At 50.2% G+C, this 16,902-nt stretch overlaps 2 protein-coding genes across 7 annotated transcripts; one reads left to right on the forward strand and one right to left on the reverse strand.

Moving 5' to 3' along the window:
- The first annotated feature begins 418 nt into the window (after positions 1-418).
- NUDT17 (nudix hydrolase 17) lies at positions 419-3,322 on the forward strand. Its single transcript, XM_057500643.1, has 8 exons — positions 419-878; positions 1,130-1,310; positions 1,538-1,566; positions 1,714-1,806; positions 2,056-2,154; positions 2,373-2,509; positions 2,902-3,054; positions 3,165-3,322. The coding sequence occupies exons 1-8, from the start codon at positions 555-557 to the stop codon at positions 3,277-3,279; spliced, it is 1,131 nt and encodes a 376-aa protein (XP_057356626.1). The 5' UTR covers positions 419-554; the 3' UTR covers positions 3,280-3,322.
- PIAS3 (protein inhibitor of activated STAT 3) lies at positions 3,317-12,730 on the reverse strand. Of its 6 annotated transcripts, XM_057500636.1 has the most exons (15): positions 11,793-11,812; positions 10,631-10,734; positions 9,467-9,884; positions 9,231-9,315; positions 8,946-8,996; positions 8,618-8,708; positions 7,999-8,133; positions 7,689-7,794; positions 7,032-7,105; positions 6,744-6,904; positions 5,818-5,951; positions 5,569-5,737; positions 5,272-5,405; positions 5,046-5,083; positions 3,317-4,502 (listed from the first exon to the last, which is right to left on the reverse strand). In XM_057500636.1, the coding sequence occupies exons 3-15, from the start codon at positions 9,879-9,881 to the stop codon at positions 4,236-4,238; spliced, it is 1,860 nt and encodes a 619-aa protein (XP_057356619.1). In that variant the 5' UTR covers positions 9,882-9,884; positions 10,631-10,734; positions 11,793-11,812; the 3' UTR covers positions 3,317-4,235. The 6 variants fall into 6 exon arrangements, with proteins under 6 accessions (XP_057356619.1, XP_036780285.2, XP_036780288.2 ...); XM_036924390.2 differs by lacking the exons at positions 10,631-10,734; positions 11,793-11,812 and adding an exon at positions 12,508-12,730; XM_036924393.2 differs by lacking the exon at positions 10,631-10,734 and having other exon boundaries at positions 3,317-3,770; positions 11,793-11,928.
- Positions 12,731-16,902: the final 4,172 nt, after the last annotated feature.

Consider the following 16,902-nt stretch of genomic DNA (forward strand, 5'->3'; position numbering starts at 1 on the left):
GAGAAGACAAATAAGTACAAGGGAAGTATTGGGGGACTATAGGGGAAGAGTATGTAGAGTGAGGCGACACAGAAAAGGGCCAGGTAAGGAAGAGAGCACAGAGAAAGTGATAGTATTTTGATAGATGAATATTTACTGGGTGGAAGGTGGGGGAAAGATCCCAGAGAGACTGCAAAGCCTGGTTCTTGGGAGATCTGTAAATAGGGTGCGACTAGAAAATAGGGCATATGTCCTGCCAGAATTCAGGCTGGAGAGAGGTAGGGGCAAGGACAGGTAGGTCCTTACTATACTGTGGTTAAGTAGCTTAGCTTATCCTGGGAAGCAGTGGGAAAGTGATTAGACTTGTGTTTGAGAATGCTCTCTGGCAGCAATGTAGAGAATGAACTGGTGGGGCAGGACTATTTAGAGACTTGCAGTATCTCAGGCAGAATATGAGGAAGGCATGTATTAGGGCAATGGAGCTTGGAGAGTAAGACATGGATTTGAGAAAGTTTTAAGGAGGTAGAATCTGCTGTATTTGGTTGCCATCTGAGTGAGAAGGGTAGGTGCCAAAAATGTTTCCGGTCTCGTCCCCAAGTGTTAGGCCTGTATTTCCCCGGAAGCCTAGCTTCCCTCCGACTCCGCGGGGAGGCACCTCTAGGCCAGCAGAGGGCGCCCGGCAGGCCGCAGCGCCCCAAAGTCGCGTGATGGCCGCGGCGCGGGTGCTGCTATACCTGTCCGGGCGCCCCGAGCCGGTGAACTTCGCGCAGAGTGTGTGTGGCCTCCTGCGCGCCGGGCCAGGGCTCGGGCCGTGGCCCACGCACTGCAGCTTGAAGCCAGGAGGACTCGTCCTCTCGGACAGGCCATTTCCCGGAGCTTCGATCACACTTCCGCTCCAGGTCGGGGAAAGGTGGGGGAGGGTGTCCCAGCGCGAGGATTGGGGGAGGGCCATACCCACCAGGAGGGCAGGGCCGAAGGTGGGACCTGGAGTCGGGCGGGAGCTGGCGGCAAGAGGCCTCGGGGCCGAGCCATCGCTTTGACTCCCGTATGAAGCATTATCACCTCCTAACGCCATCGCGGGGTGTCACCCAATTTTTGAAAGCCCTGCCCCACTTCTTAAGTATTAACCCCAAGGGCTCACTCCCTCCAGCGACCCCCTTTCTGCCCTTTTGCGGCAGTGGACCAACAGTCCAGACATTCGGGAACCGAGGTGCCCACAAATCGTGGTGTGGACCTAGGTGTGGCAGTCATTCTGCAGTCCAGCGATCAAACTGTCTTGTTTACCCGAAGGACACGGACCCTCAGCGTTTTGCCCAATCTCTGGGTACCCCCAGGTGAGCACCGTGAGGGTGGTGCCCCAAGTGCGAGAGGAAACTTGCCCTCCACCCAACACTGCTTTCCCAGTCGAGACGGAAGTAGGGGCAGAAATATGGTGTGTCCCATTATCACAAGGGGCTGCAACTGCATTTGTACCCACTGGAGGAGGGAGCAGTGTAAATAGTGAATGCTGATCCCTGGCTAAGAACACCACCATTCCCCTATTGGTCCCACTGTGTTGCTGGTGGCCATGTGGAACTTGATGAAGAGGTAACCAATCAGCTGATCAAACCTGCAACCTGCCCTGAACCAGAGACCTGTCTGGGACCACCCTGGGTGTGGAATGGGGGAGGAGCAAAGGAAGGACTTGGAGGAGTCAGGCACTGACCTCTCTGACCTGCACTCTCTCACTTCCAGCTGCTGGATGGAGGACTTCGAGAACTTTGGGAAGAGAGTGGACTACAGCTGCCCCAGGGCCAGTTCTCTTGGGTCCCACTGGGGTTATGGGAGGTGAGACAAGGACCTGGAAGAGGTCCCTTCCTATTTAACCAAGAGCCCTCAACAACTTCTAACCCACCGAACAGCCCTACCAACCTCCAACACAGGGGAAACCATGAAGTGTGCATGGTTTGGAGACCCCAAACACGAAGTGGAGACTCCTCACCATGTCCCTCCTGTGCCATTTCTATGCCCCACTTCCTCAGCTGTATTTACAAAGTCTTAGACAGAAAATTCTCACTTTTGCTGTTTTCTTCTTAGTCTGCCTACCCTCCTAGGCTGAGCTGGGGTCTCCCCAAATACCACCACATCATCCTCTATCTACTTGTGGCCTCCCAGGAGTCCCAGCAGCAGCTACAGGTAGGGTTGGCAGTGGAGGAAGGAAATGGGGCTCAGGATGCCCAAGCAGACTGCTTCTTACTGAGACTAAGTTGGTGGGGGGAGTCACAGGTAACCAAGAAATCCAATAGACTCTCCCCCTGCACCTCACCTCTCCATTCTGCCAGTGGGTAGTCTGTGATTAAAAACAGGCCTCCCAAGAGAGGTCATGACTAAGCCATCAACATGTCTGGCCCCAGGCTCGGATCCAGCCAAACCCAAGTGAGGTGAGTGCCTTTACATGGCTGGGACCAGATGTGGCTGCTGCAGTGGCTGCCACAGAGGATGGGACAGAGGCACCCAGACATCTCCCCCAGAACCTACCATCTTCTGTTCTGTAAGTAATAACTTCTCCCTGACATTCTAACACACCAACACTCACATTGAGAACTTCAGCTTCTATTCCCTCCTCAGGAGGGAATTTTGTGCTGGAGTCTCTTAGGGAGAGTTGGTTAACTAATAACGAAGACAGCACATGAGATCAAAAACAATGCCCACTAAACTCCAAGAGTTCCTGCTCCAACTGGGTAGCACTGAAGACTGGATCTGAGTCTCTCTCCCCCACAGGGGTAAATCATTTAACCCTCCTTGAACATGTTTCCTTTCTGTAAAATGAGGTTGACACCCACCCTACCCCTCTCCTGCGGTGGCTGAGAGGACTCAATGACCTGATGGACATGGAAGTGGGCTAAGCCACTAGGCAAAGCCCAGACAGTTGTTATCACACAGTGCGGTGGAACTAGAGGAGGATGGAGGAGCTCGACCTCTGGCCCTGCCTGTGTCTACACTGCTGCAAACAACCCCAACCACAGCAGAAGACAAAGAGAGGGTCAGCACTGGGCCTAAATTTGCCCTCAGGCTCTGGCTGCAACATCTAAGCAGGTAAGGGTGAAGGACCTGAGAGCTCCACAGCATTGGGCTGCATGCTATAGTGTTTTATGGGTGTGGGGGAGAGGAAGGCAGAAAGAACAACTGCTCTTGGAAATCCTCAGGGTGACACCTCTACTTTGTGAAAGTGTAGCTCATGTGGACCCAGGACCCACAAAAGAAGAACAGAACATGAACCCCCTCCTCCCAAAACAGGGATCTGGAAAGCAAAGTGCATAATCCCCTCCCCAGCCTACCTACCTCCATGACACTCACAGAACATTCACAACCTTTATTATGGGTAAGAACTTTGTACAACTTTGGGAATAACAAGTAAAATTACAACATAAGTCCTAGGCCATGGAGGAGCCTGATAAAGGAGATTGGGGAGAGTATGAGGGTCCTCCCACCTCCAAGGAAAAGTGTAGAATAAGCCAGACCCAACCACAGGGCCATGAGCCTTTAGAAGCTCAGGCTCTTGGCTGGTCGGCATAAGAAACATTGTGAACTTAAATATATAAATAGAGAGAAACCCAGGCAATAGGCCAGGCCCTGCTTCCCAAAACCCTGGGGATCAGGGCTAAAGCCTTATCTTCTCTTCAGTCATACTGGGAAGTAGGAAGCAGGGGAAGACATCTTTGGAGTATTTTGGTTTTTCTTGTTTATGTACAAAAAATCTGGAACCCGAAATAGTTTTCTGTCCATGTATCTGACTGTCTCAGTTTCTCCACCTGTGTGTTTGGCCAAAGAGAATGGAATGGACAATCGATGTGGGAAAGGAACAGAGCCACATGTGGGTTTGGAGAATGGAAGAGAGGGCATCTGTGGTACAAGAGAAGGACCTCGTCCCACAAGGCTCTAGGGAGTCATGGCTGACGATCCAGCCCTCCCCCCAACTCATTTCCCATCCCATTTGCCTCCCACTGCCTAGGTAAACATACCCAAAGGAATGTGCCAGCCATCTAAAGAACATTTCCAAAAAGAATCCCAGTGTCCCTAAAAAGAGGTTAAATATTAACCCTTTGGGTGCTGGCCTTCTCAGACAGAGAAGAGGCCAAAAACAGGTATCCTTGAAGGTCTTTCAGGCCTTTGGCCAAAGCCCCCTGAGAGGTCACAGAGGCCAGGGGTCTGGGCTCCACAGCATATTTGCTTAGTGTTGTGTTGGGAGGCAGTAAAGGTTCCATAATCCAGGGGTCTCAGTCCAGGGAAATGATGTCTGACCGGCAGCCAGTCAAAGAGGGACCCAAGGGTAGGGGTCCTCCATGCCCCTCCCTCAAGGTACCTCCAGGGGCTACAATGCTACTGACACGGCCAGGAGGGGGTGCTGGAGTGGTGCTGTGGTGAGAGCTCCCCAGTGTGGGGGCTAGTGGGCTCAGGAAGTGGGAAGGGGTCCCTCGGTACTGGAAGAAGTGGCCAAGGGCATCCTGTTCGTCTAGCGAGGTGATGACAGAGGGACCATAGTGCTGGGAGGAATCAAAGGCACAGTTTAAGATGTTAGCCTGACTTCACCCACTTCTGAATCATTCATGTCAGAAATACCATGAGATAAATCAATCCCTCTGGATCCCAAGGTATTCCCTGAGAAGCAGGAGAGCCTCTGACTCTTTCTCCTACTTCCCCCCAACACCACCCCTGTTCCCTGCCTTGACACAGTCCTTCCAGCTTGGTAGGTTCTTGGCCCTGTGGGCGTCTGAAATGTATGGAATGTCCGGCAGGCATGGTGCTCAAGTTCACATGGATTGGGGGGTGGTGAACACACAGTGGGCAGAATTACACTAAGAAGTCTAGAAAAAGAACAGTAGCAGGTTCAGGGATGACATGGGTGACATCTGAGGACGTACCAGTGGGGCTGAGGGGGGAAATAAACTGCCTGCACATACCTGCACACACCCCCATCCCTGGCCTGCCCTCAGAGAAGTCAGTTTAGGTTTTCAGGGAAAATGAGAGAAAGGACTAGGAAGGAAGCTTCAGAGGTCTGAGATCTTCATGGGAAAAGGATCACTTACCTGACCTTCAGTCTGAAGGAAAGAAAATAAATCTAAACCTGGCAGGAAAAGAAAAATTAAAATCAACCTCCTGTCTGACCCCTTCACTGCTAAAAACAAAAGTTCCTTGGATTGTGGCCCTTTGCAAGGGAGCCAGAAAGCTTTGACAAGAAGCAGGGGGTTCTTCTGGTCTGGATCTCAGGAGGATGTGGCAATGTAGGGCCCCACCCTGCAATTGATGTCATACCTTGAATATCGGCCCCCAGGGGGAAGGCAGGTGGGTACTCATGTAGTGGGAGACTGGACAGGAAATCCCCACCCAACGTGCCCACAGCAGGGCTCCGTAGCACCGAAGATGGCTGGTGACCAGATGTCAGGACCCTGTGAGGAGAGAGGAGCTGGGCAACCAGCAAGCCACAGCCGCCCTCACCCAGCTCAGCCTCCCAACTGCCCTCTCTGCCCCAGGGTTTGCACAGTGATCAGAGAGCATTTCTGACTTCTTCCTCTGCCCCTTCTGCTATAGACTCAGCCTGTTTCCTCATACCCTTTGCTTCCAGGTAGGGCTGGGATGACAGCTGAGGTGACAGGACAGTGCTTTTTGGTTGGGGGCAGATCCTCTTCATCTGATGAGCTTTCAATTGTCAAGTCAATAACTTCGACTTTCTTCTTATTTTCTGATGGATTGCCCTCTTGGACTGGGCTGTACTGGAGGCCTATGGGTGGTAAGAAGACTGTGTCTCAGAGAAAAGGCCATCCAAGACTTAGCTCAGCTGGGAGACAGGGGTTCACTCACCATCCAGCCCATACCCTGGCGGGGGGCAAACCTCAGATGCCTCCTTCTTGGGTTTCATTGGACACCAGGACCCATCTTCCATGAACTGGATCTCATCACAATCCGAGCAGGAATTAAGAATCTCCATGAATAAACTGGGGAAGGGGAGAGATGGGAATTCATGGGGCTGGAACAGTGGCCAAGGAGTTCTGGGACTCAACTTCCTGATCTTCAGTTTCCTCATCTGAAAATGGGGCTATTATTATCCACCCTACTGACCTCTCTGAGTTATTGGAATCAAATAGAATAAGGTATGTAGAAGAGCTTTGCAAACTTTAAGTGCTCTTTTAACATAAATACATTCTAAACACAATTTCATGTTGTACTAGGGACAAGACAAAAGGAGCAGAGATACAGAACTCTATAAACATTTCAAACATAGCACTGGGAACAAGAACCTTAATGTAGGTTCTAGAAAAGGGGTTAGGATTAGTTACATCAGCATATCCAGTCCCTCAAAAGAACTTTACTCCTGTGCTCAGTGAGAGGTCAGGTAATTTTTATAGGAGAGATATTTTACCATTTGGATACCCTGGCTCTGCCACTTAACAACAAAATAACTTTGAGCAAGATACTCCATCTCTCTGGGCCTCAGTTTTCTCACCTGTAACGATAATACCCATCTCATAGGGCTACAAGGATTCAGTAAGATAAGGAATGCCAAATGCTCAGCAAGACGCCTAGTATGTATTAAGTCCTCAGGGTTGGAAATATACATATTATAAAGGGCATATATAAATAAATATATATAAAGCGGGATAGCTTAAGAGTTAGGGTTCATGGGTGGAGAAGTGCTCTCTCTCAGTCTCTAGAGAGGGAGAGAGAGAGAGTCCTAGGGTCCTAGTGGGTGTCCTAAGAGTAAGGGAAATAATGCAGAATGGCCCTACCCATCAATGATAAGAGATTCATAGGGAGCTTTCTTGTCACAGACAGGACATGTCCACGTTGGCTTCTTCTCATTCATCTGCAGATAAAGGGCAGCATCAAAGCTCTGCAGGTGGGCGCAGGTGAGGGCTCGACAAGGGACAGTTAGGCGCATCTTCCCGAGCTGAGGAGAGAAAAATTCTCTGGTCAGAGTCCCCACAACCCAGAAAGTCTCACTGTGATAACCCTAGGACCCCTCATCTAAGTCCAAGTGTAACACAACCCTCCTCCCACTTCTCCCTTGTACCCACCGGGCACATGAGTGACACCCGGAGACTTGTAGTGGCCACCTCACTGTCCGGGTCAGCGGTCAATTTCTCCTTGACTGAAACAAGAGTTAGGCCACAGCCATGGAGTCAGCAAAGCTGTAAGGAAGCCTGGGAGGTGGTAAGGCCAGAAGCAGATGGCTCTAGCTGAGAGGCAGCTGGGGAGAGAGCCTTTGGGGAACAGAGGGATGTCACATGGGGGTGGTCTGAAATTGGATTATGAAGGATGGGTTGCGGGGAAAGATTTCCCCATCCCTGAAGATGCTTAAATACAGCTGGGTGACACTTTGGCAGAGATGACTTAGAGGAAACTGAAGCATCACAAGAGTTGTATTAGATGATTCCTAAGACTCTTCTCAGTCTACAGAGAACCCATATTCCAGCAGGCCTGGAGTTAGGGTCTGTGAAGTGTGCAGCGCAGATGGATAACAGGGAATGCAAGGGTATCAACACTCAGTGTCTAGGAGTGATCTGACTTTCCAACCAGGAAGATTCGTGAGGGAGATGAGGAAGGGCTGGGGTTCCTGTGAGAGGTGAGGTAAATTGTCATCAGAGGGGTATGGGTTTGATTATAAAGGCTGGAGGGCCAGAAGACTTGGCTCCAGATCAGAGTGGAAAGAGAGGCAGCATGTTACTACTCACTCAGTGCCCGGGAGTGATCTGGGTTCCGGATGCCCTTTGCTCTGAGTTTTTGTAGAAGGGTCCCTGCAGTCAACTGCCTCACCAGGTACACAGACAAGGAGTAATTCTACTTGGAGGTTGGGGGAGACAATTAGCCTCTGCTTTGCACACCACCCCCACCCCCACCTCCTTTGTTCTATGAGAACCAGAAACAGCAGGTTAAGACAGAGAGACGCATAAAGAGGAAGATGTTTCCCCAACCCGGGACAATAGATAAATCCTCCTCACTCCCTACAGGCTTCTCCAGGCTCCCTGCCTCAGCCATGCTCACCCGTCCAAACTCAGATGACCAGTTGACCACGATGGTGTTGGGAACAGTGGCTGAGAGACGGGCCAGGGGTGTAATGTTGATGGGGCGGCTGGGCCTCTTGGGCTCAGCCCCATTCTTGGTTGGGGGAAGGTAACCCTGGGGAAGGGAGGGACTAGTCAAAGACATCTTGTCGCAGGTTACCACTCCCTGGAGGGAAGGCCAGCTCACTCACTGACCAAGGAGATGGGGGCCCATTCAATGACTCAAAACAGTGGGGCACCATCTAGGGTTGCTTGTGGGATTCAATTTGGTGGGGCAGGGAAGGAGAGCTTATTCACTGAGTTCCTGAGGAGGAAGAATGAGAACACCCCACTCCCTCCAAATCTCAGCTCTGAGGTCATCCTTCTGAGAAGTCCTCCCTGCCCTTGTGGTTGAACTAATGTCCCTCCTCTAGGTTCTGACAGAATACTTGCTCAGCCCTATCTTAGTACTCTCTAGATTATACTGATTCAATCAGTAAACTAAACACTATGAGCCAGGCACTGTGCTAGGCCTGTCTCTTTCATAATAGGTTTGTAGTTAACAAGTATGAACTGATACAGAGAAGGGGTTACTGCCAGAAGAAGGTTAGAGCATTTACCGGCAGGGGGCACAGTTTCCCATTGACCTTGACAAAGAGGTTGGGGGGGAAATAATCCTCCTGTGGGCAACTGGTCTCACAGAGACAGAACCTGGTAAGAGATGAGAGAAGAAAGGGTAGGAGGCAGTTTCCTAAGGGGAATCTGGCAGTGAGGCAGGGAACCTCAGAAAACAGTCATCGGTATCTGTAGCCCTCAGCATCAAACACGATTCCCAGGAATGGAGTGGATGTGGCAGAGTAGAGATATCCTAGGAGTATCTGTCATACCCTTATTTCGAGCCAACCCCCCATGGGAGCCCAGCAGGGCAGGGAGGGAAGATCAGCTCACCTTAGCTGCACCTGTATGGTATAATCGCATTTGGCTCCTGGCAGAACCTCTCTGTAACACGGAAGGAGAGGAAGAGATGTGAGTGTGTGATCCCTAGAGGGCAGGGGTGAATAGACAGTGACAGAAAAGGTTAGATATCCAGGGACAGAAAAGAGACACACAAGAGAATAAGAGACAAAGCAGGTACAGGAGGGTAAACAGGCAGGCGAGCAGGGCAGAAGAGAATCAGAGAGCAGAAAGGGGTAACCACCCTCAGATGTGGCAAGAGGACTGAAAGTGATGTACCTGGACGTGAGAATCTGCTGCACTTGCTGTGGCGTGAGGGCGAATGTAAAGTGGGCTTCCTCAAACCGCTGGCTTGAAGTGGATGCTGAAGACACAGAGGGGCAATTATTCCCAAGCCTATCCACAGATAGGTTGCCCCCACCCCAGCCTGCTGATCCCATAGGACTAAAGCCTAAGAAAGGCTTGGGGTAGAAGCATGGAGTTCAGGAAGATTGAGGGACCACAAAGAGCCTTACCAAGGGTCGTGGGCCGGATAAGCTCCCCATAGACTTCATAGAAGGGCAGCGGTTTCATGGTGACATCAGGGTGCACAGGCTGCGGCAGAGGTGGGTGAATGTCTACTTCACACTTAGGGCCCAGCACAGAACCAGGGGCCAAAAGGGCTGGGGGGATAGGAGCTAGAGGACCAGGGGAGCCTACAGGAGGGGTGCCAGGGGGCAGAGAGAGCAAAGAGAGATCAGAGGGCCCTAGGTTCTTCCGGGGAAAGCGGCGGCAGTAAAGCTCTTTGATCTTCATCTGGACACTAGGGGCACAGCTAGACTTGAGGAGGTGCAGGGCCTTGGCCAAAAGCTCGTGCTTCCGTCCACTCTTGTTCCGGCCAGCAAAGCCAAGAAGCACCTGGAGCTCAGAGACCCGGAAACTCATCACCATGTGCTGTGGAAAACAGTGAAACTTTAGAATCCTACCTTACACAGGCCTGTTCTACCAAGGACGTGGGGCTGAGCTACCAAGTGCGTAACTGCCTCTTTCCCTCCAGCACTGATCAAAAACACACTGTGCAACTAGCAGATTACTGCCAGATAGCCAATCTGGCCAAAGGGACATCTCAGTCCCATTTCAGCAACCCTCACATCAACCCACCCAGAGCTTGAGCAACCCTATCTCCCCATGCCTGGAGACTGACCAGGTGGTGGCAGGGTGCAGGGTGCACACAGCAAACCATCCTTATGCACACCTCTGAATCCACCACAGACTCCTACCTCCATCCCTGCCTCAAGCCTGATTTCCCTTTAAGTGGCTTATCTCCTCTCCTGCTCTTTCTGACTCTCAGACCCATTCACAGCCTCCTGGAAAGAAGACAGGAGAATGGAAGAAAGAGTGGGATAAGAGGATTCAGGTGACAGCCCCACAGGGAAGAATGGGGCCAGGTGGCTGGAGGACTGTGCCCCATGGCCCACCCCTCCCAACACCTCAATCCACCTCAGCTATTTTGTCCAAGCCTCTGAAGCTTTTGCAGCCAGGTTTTTAGGTCAGGGTTCAATGATCATAACTCCCCCAAATCCTTTCTCAGTGTCATTTACATAACCACCCCCCTCAGTCCTTTTTTTCTGGGAAAGAAACAAGACCAAAACTTGGGGTGAGGCAGGGTTAATACCACAAGTCCAAATATTCTTGTTTACCTATTTACTCCATCTCCCAGGAACTAATAACCTGCTTCTCTCCTCCATACAGAAAAAAAGTGATCCTTCCCCTCCATAGGGGTAGAAGAGGAGTGGACGAAGATCTAAACAGAGAATAAAAAGGCACGCAGTCCCTGAGTCAGGGTGCAGAACTGCAAGCTCTCCTATGCTCAGGACTATGGCTCCATTTCAAGGGCCAGAACAAAGCCAGGAGGCAGAAGGATGAACCCAATGGTTTCTTAAGGTTCTGTGAGATGTCCTCGGATATGGTCATTCTCAAGACTGTGTGGTAACAGGAGGGCACAAAAAGCTCTTCCCGTAAAGGACACCCCTCTGGGAATGCTTAGAAGACCCTGTTCGCGGCAGGCCTTCCTAGCCCTCCGCAATTCTTCCCCTCAAAGGAGGCTTATAGCTTTGGGCCCCTTTTGAGGAATGTGATTAAAACTTTGCCCCTTTACCTTTCTACCCGTCCTTATTTCCTCCGTCCTGTCTTTATTTCTCCATTAGCTTTGTCAAAAACTTCCCCCTTTCTATCCCTAGTTTCTCACTCCTGTCCCCACCCAAAGACTCCGACTCACTAAGGCAGGACCTTCCTCTCTGTCTGCAGGATGCTTCTGCCCCACCCCTCGATCTAACCCCGCACAGCCCCGCCCCCTGGATCTCAGCCGCCCACTGATGCTTCCCAAGGCTCGGACTTCTGCAGCAGCCCAGAGCCTCCATCCTCTCCGCTGCATATTCCTGGGAGCCTCCGGTACATTTGCCCCCAGCCCCATCCCTACATCCGCCCCCTACTGTCGCATCTCTAGGCCGTGATCAACTCGCTCCCTGTGCTTCTAGAGCAGCTTTTCCGCCGGCCCTACCCCAACATCTGCCTCTACTACCAAATCCGACTTCTACCCCGCGTCTCCGCCCCCGGCGCCTCGGCCCCCAACAGCTACAATTCCCCTCGGCCCCCACCTCTACATCTGCCCCGCGGCCCCGCCCCCGGAGCCCCGCCGCGGCCCCTTCCTTGCTCACAGCCGCTACTCCCCCATCGCCAGCAGCCAGTCCCCGCCACGTCTCCAGCCCCCACACGAGCCCTCGGCACCCAGTCTCGGTCGCTTCCCTGACTCGGCGTACCGCCGAGCTCAGTCCAGATGGGGATGGGGGAGGGGGCCGGTACCTTTAATTCGCCCAGCTCCGCCATCTTGAGACATCGCAGGCGCCCGAGCCCGAGCCCGAGCCCAGGCCCAGGGACCGGCGCACAACTCTCCACCCCGGCGCCGGCCGCAAATGCCGCCCGCTCCGCCCCGTCCGGCCCCCTACACCTCCCCTTCTCGACCCCGCCCGCCTGGCTTCGGACCAGCCCCAGCCTCAGCCCCTCCCTCCACAGCCGGACCCAGCCCCCGCACGTCTTTGGCTAGTACACAGGACTGGGAGACCCGGAGACCCCCGGAGACCCGGAGGGAACTTGCGGCCCGAAATATCTGGGGTCCCCGAGGGTAATGGAGAGGAGGTGGACCTGAATGCCTTGGGGAGGGGGCTTTGCCACGCCAGAGTTGGGAGGGGATGGGCTTTTAGAGAGCCAAAGATAATTGAAATACGGAGGGAAAGCATCGAGAACTGCTTAATCTCAGAAATGGTGGCGGGGGGAGCGAAGTTAGAGTGAATACCCTCATCTCCCTCTCTACAAGTTGAACCGACAAAAGTCTAGAGTCCTACCAACTCGGGAAATGGGTGAAATGTGACTCACTTTAGGGAAGCTGTGGAATAGTGAATAGTTCAAGACGGCTAGTCTCAATCCTTCACCACCACGCACCTCCAAGCACTATCAACTACAATGTAGCTCGAGGATCGGCCTGAAACTCCGCAGCAGGAAAGTTTGGTGTGGGACTTACCAGCACAGTTGCACGGAGCGGCGAGGAGCCTCCGGAGGCTCAGAGAGTGGGCTGGGGAGGTGAAGGAAGAGGGGCCCGGCGTCTCAAGCACAGTCGGCTAAGCCGGAGGTCGGTCGGGCGGCCAGACGGTGCAGCCACAACTCCTCCCGGGCAGGAGCTCCGCCCCACCCAGCGCTCCGACTGGCGCCGTCCCCTCCTGGTTTAGCCCGCCTGGACCGCGGAGTTGGGGGAGGGGGCGGGGTCTGGGGCGGGAGAGGGAGGGACTCCAGCCGGACGCTGGAGAAATTAACTCCTCTGAGTGAGTGGATTGGGAGAGAACATTGTTGGATCCTGTCATTCTCACTACCGCTCTAAGTTCTTGGCGTCGGTGCACGGTCTTGAGGTGAAGGCATGCTGTAAAGAAGACAGTGTGGAACCAGGGATCGAACCGCATAGAGGTTCCTACTTGGAACGAAACTCCTACTCGGAGGAAAGCCTGGGCTGCTAGAATCCAAAGTGTACCTAACCCCTAACTCTACCTGTGGTCCCCCACCCCCTACTCCAAATACTCAGATCATTACTGGAGACTTCACATCTTTGGTGTTGGTGACGGTGAACAGTGGGGAGGTTTTCCTACCCAAAAGAGTCGTATTTCTGCCCCTCTCCGAACTACCCACTCTCCTTCTTCCAAACCCTTGGCCCTTCCAGAGGCCCATTCTCAACCAAGCTAATAGTCACTAATTGCAAGCTAATTGCAATTTCCGTGAAAGTACCAACTTCAGGGCAGTTTACTCACACTAGGTATTATTTTATTCTAGGTAGTTGGATGGGACCTAAGTGATGATATCATTGTTCCATAAATAATTGAATGCAGAGATTGTTAGGTGCTGAAGACAGATAAGCCTTGCAGGAGCTCTCAGTCTAGCAGTAGTGTCAAGACAGTTAAACCTATAATCAGCATACCAAAAAAGTTTTAATAATATGGATAATCCTCTCATTTAGCTTAAACCTTCAGTATAATCCTTTCCATGAGACTCCATGCAAGACGTAAGACTGAAGGTAGCAGCCTACGGATATCCCCAGGTATCAGCTGAACTGGACCATGCCCAACTACTTTATGGATTATGTCCCTAGAGAAGATGTCCACTCTCTCCTGACAATCAGGTTCCTTCCTTGCCACTTTGTTGCCAGCAATGATGGGAACTCAAGCTAAACTGAAGATCAAGTATTTGGTTCTAAATCCCAACTTCTCTCTCCCTCCAACAGTTGAGTCTTCATCAGGCCCTAAGCTCCTTTTTTTATTCAGTTCAGTGCTCTATACATCAAAAGTTACTAAGGACTAGTTTGTATCTTCTAGAAGTTTCATAGAGTTCAAGGGAAGGAGAATGGAGAGGATTAAGAAAAGAGATGGTGGGGTTGGATATGTTGGGAGTGGATATGTTCATTATCTTGATTTTATGTTGATTTATGGCTGTATACATATGTCAAAACTTAACAAGTTGAACACTTTGATCAAAGTTTTGACCTGCAGTTTATTGCATGTAAGTTAGACCTCATTAAAGCTGTAACAATGTAAAAGAAAGCCAAGCCTCCCCTTGAATCCCAATGGCTTCATAGAGGGGAAGTTATTGGGATTAATAATGAATGTGAGGTTGTAAATTCTAGCATCCCTAGAGGATAACAGAAAACTAGGAACCAAGGCACCTGAATCTGATCCTGCATGCAAGCTCCATGAAGACAAGACTTTGTGCTGTTCACTCCATCCCCAGTGCCTGGCACATAGTAGACTCTTTAAGTACCAGTTTAACAAATGAATGTTACCAGACAAAGGAGTGAAACTGCAAATCAGGACCAAGTTCTGGACTGAGGGCATTTAAAGACATTTGGAACCCCATCGTGGCCCACCAAGCTTCACCTACTCTCACCCATTCCTCCTACAGCTGAAGCCTGGAGAGCAGGGGGCAAGTGAAACAGGAGTACCAAGTCCCTACTGAAGTCCCATTAAATGGGCAGCCCAGGAGGAATGGGGGGAACATTAGGACTAGAATTACTTTGGGAAAGAAAGATTTATTTATGAAATCAAAGGAGTTTTCAGGCCTTGGAGTGGTTGGGAAAACAGTTTCTGGGGTTGAATAGATGGAGCTTGTTTGGGAAGACCAGGGGCTGGGGAAGGTTCCACTTCTGTGTTAACGGTAACCTCACTGACCATTCCCACAGCTCAGCCATCCTGGGATCATCTTCCAGGAGCCCAAGGGGAAGTCAAAGTCCTGGCTTCCATTACCAAGCTGTTTTCTGACTCATACTTGAGCTTAGCCAAGGGATCTCCCCCTTTCTAAACCCTTCTCTCAGCAGTTTCTTCTTTCTTTCCAGCCCACACCCATATATGGTAAGATCTGTAACAGTCCTTTTGGATTCTTTGGTAACTCTAAGAGCAGGAAGGAAAAGAAAGTTTCCATTCCCTTGACAGAAATGACTCCCACCTTTTTGATGCTCTTCCTCTCCCATCTGTACCCCTTCTCCCTTTCTCCATCAATTGCTCCTAGCTCCATTCTCCCAGCCTTCAAGCAATCCTGTGCCTAGGCACACAAACCCCAAAGCTGACCCTCAGCTTCTCTAAGACCTAATCTACAAAGCTGCTCTTTTCCTGGCCAACCCTGGAACCAGGCTCTGCAGCCCTTATGTGGCCCCCTGTCTTCTCTCGACCCAGTGAGTCCATTCCCTGCCAAATACTGCCTTAACCCAGCTTAACCGAGCAGGAGGTGGGCTGAAAGAAGGAATGGGGAGGGATCCATGTGTGGGCCACCAACCACAATCCCACATCTTGGAGGAATTCACTGTCTCACTCTCACCTAGCAGTCTGGCTGGTGGAGAGACAGAAGTGGAAGAGACCCATGGGAAGCAGCAAAGAGAGATACCTTTTTTCAGTCTAAGAACAGAACTGGAGGGAAGAAACCAACTCTGAGTATTCCTTCATCCCTTTCCCAGGAATCAGACTTTTCATCCCTCTTTGCACCTGGAACAGAGAACACGTCATGTGCCTCAAATCTAGATTTGTAGTTTAACACAAGATAGACATTTTTTTTTTCATAAAGCAGAAATTTTATTAAGGGGGCACTTTTAAGATCAACACACATGGAGAAAGGAAAGCAGCAGGATGTGATAACAAGTGCTTCACAGAATCAGCCACACTAATATATTTCTCTTTGTCTTAGATTCAATAATAGAATAGTCTAGTCTTTTCCTGCCTAGGAATTCTAAAGTTGTTTTCTTTTATGTGCTTTCTCTGACAAGACTCACAAACAGGACAACTTCTGAGAAACAAAGAGCTTTGGAAGAAAGGGTACTGTTTTGAATTGTAGAGAATATCTTGGAATCCATTTTCTCAGTTTTTTATTCCTAATTGAGTGACTTCATTTCCCTCATGGAGTGAGAAAATGTGATTTCTCTTTACAAATGATTACTGAAGTTTCCTCATTGACACCCAGGTGTTACACTCATCTGGATCCATTACAGACTTGTTTTCATAAAGATCTGTGCTTGATTCTTCTTCCAAATACATTTCTTTACCTGACATACATTGCCCTTATGATCCGATGCCTGCTCACTTGTCTGGCTTTGTCTTCCTCTAAGCTCCTGCCATCCAAAACCATAATCCAGTTATATACTAAGGGATTTATTATTCCCCAACATTCATGTCCTGTCGTGTGTCATGTTTCATGCCTTCCAATGTTCCCTCTATGTGAAATATCTTTACCTGGTTAGCTACTTTTCTTCCTTAAAGGCTTGGAGTCAATAATTTCCTCTAGGAAGCCATCTTCTTGACATTCACATCCCAACGTGCATTTGTTTTCCCACCCTACTTTCCCATAGTATATGGTCTCTTTCTCTGTTGGATTTACTGTCATGTATTTTCATAGAATGTTTACTTGTATCTCTCTCCTGGATGATAAAATACTGAGGAAAGTAACTTTTTCTTTTACATATATATTCTTTTATTGGAACGATGTTATATACAATATTATATTGGTTTCAGATGTACAACATAGTGACTTGATAATTATATACATTACTAGGTGCTTGCCACAGTAAGTGTAGTTCCCTCATTACCATACCAAAATATTACAATTTTATTGGTTATATTCTACATGTTGCACTTCCATTCCTATGACTAATTTATTTGACAGTTTACAGTTTGTACCTCTTTATCCCCTTCACCTACTTCACCCATCTCTCCATCCCTCTCCTATGGTGACTAACAGTCTGCTGTCTGTATTTGTGAATCTATTTCTCTTTTTGTTTGTTCTGCTTTTTAGATTTCAACATATAAGAGAAATATGGTATTTGTCTTTCTTTGCCTAGATTATTTATTTAGCATAATACCCCTAGGTACATCCATGTTGTCACAAATGGCAAGAT

This window comes from Manis pentadactyla, chromosome 4 (assembly GCF_030020395.1).
Source record: "Manis pentadactyla isolate mManPen7 chromosome 4, mManPen7.hap1, whole genome shotgun sequence".
Lineage (NCBI taxonomy): Eukaryota > Metazoa > Chordata > Mammalia > Pholidota > Manidae > Manis > Manis pentadactyla.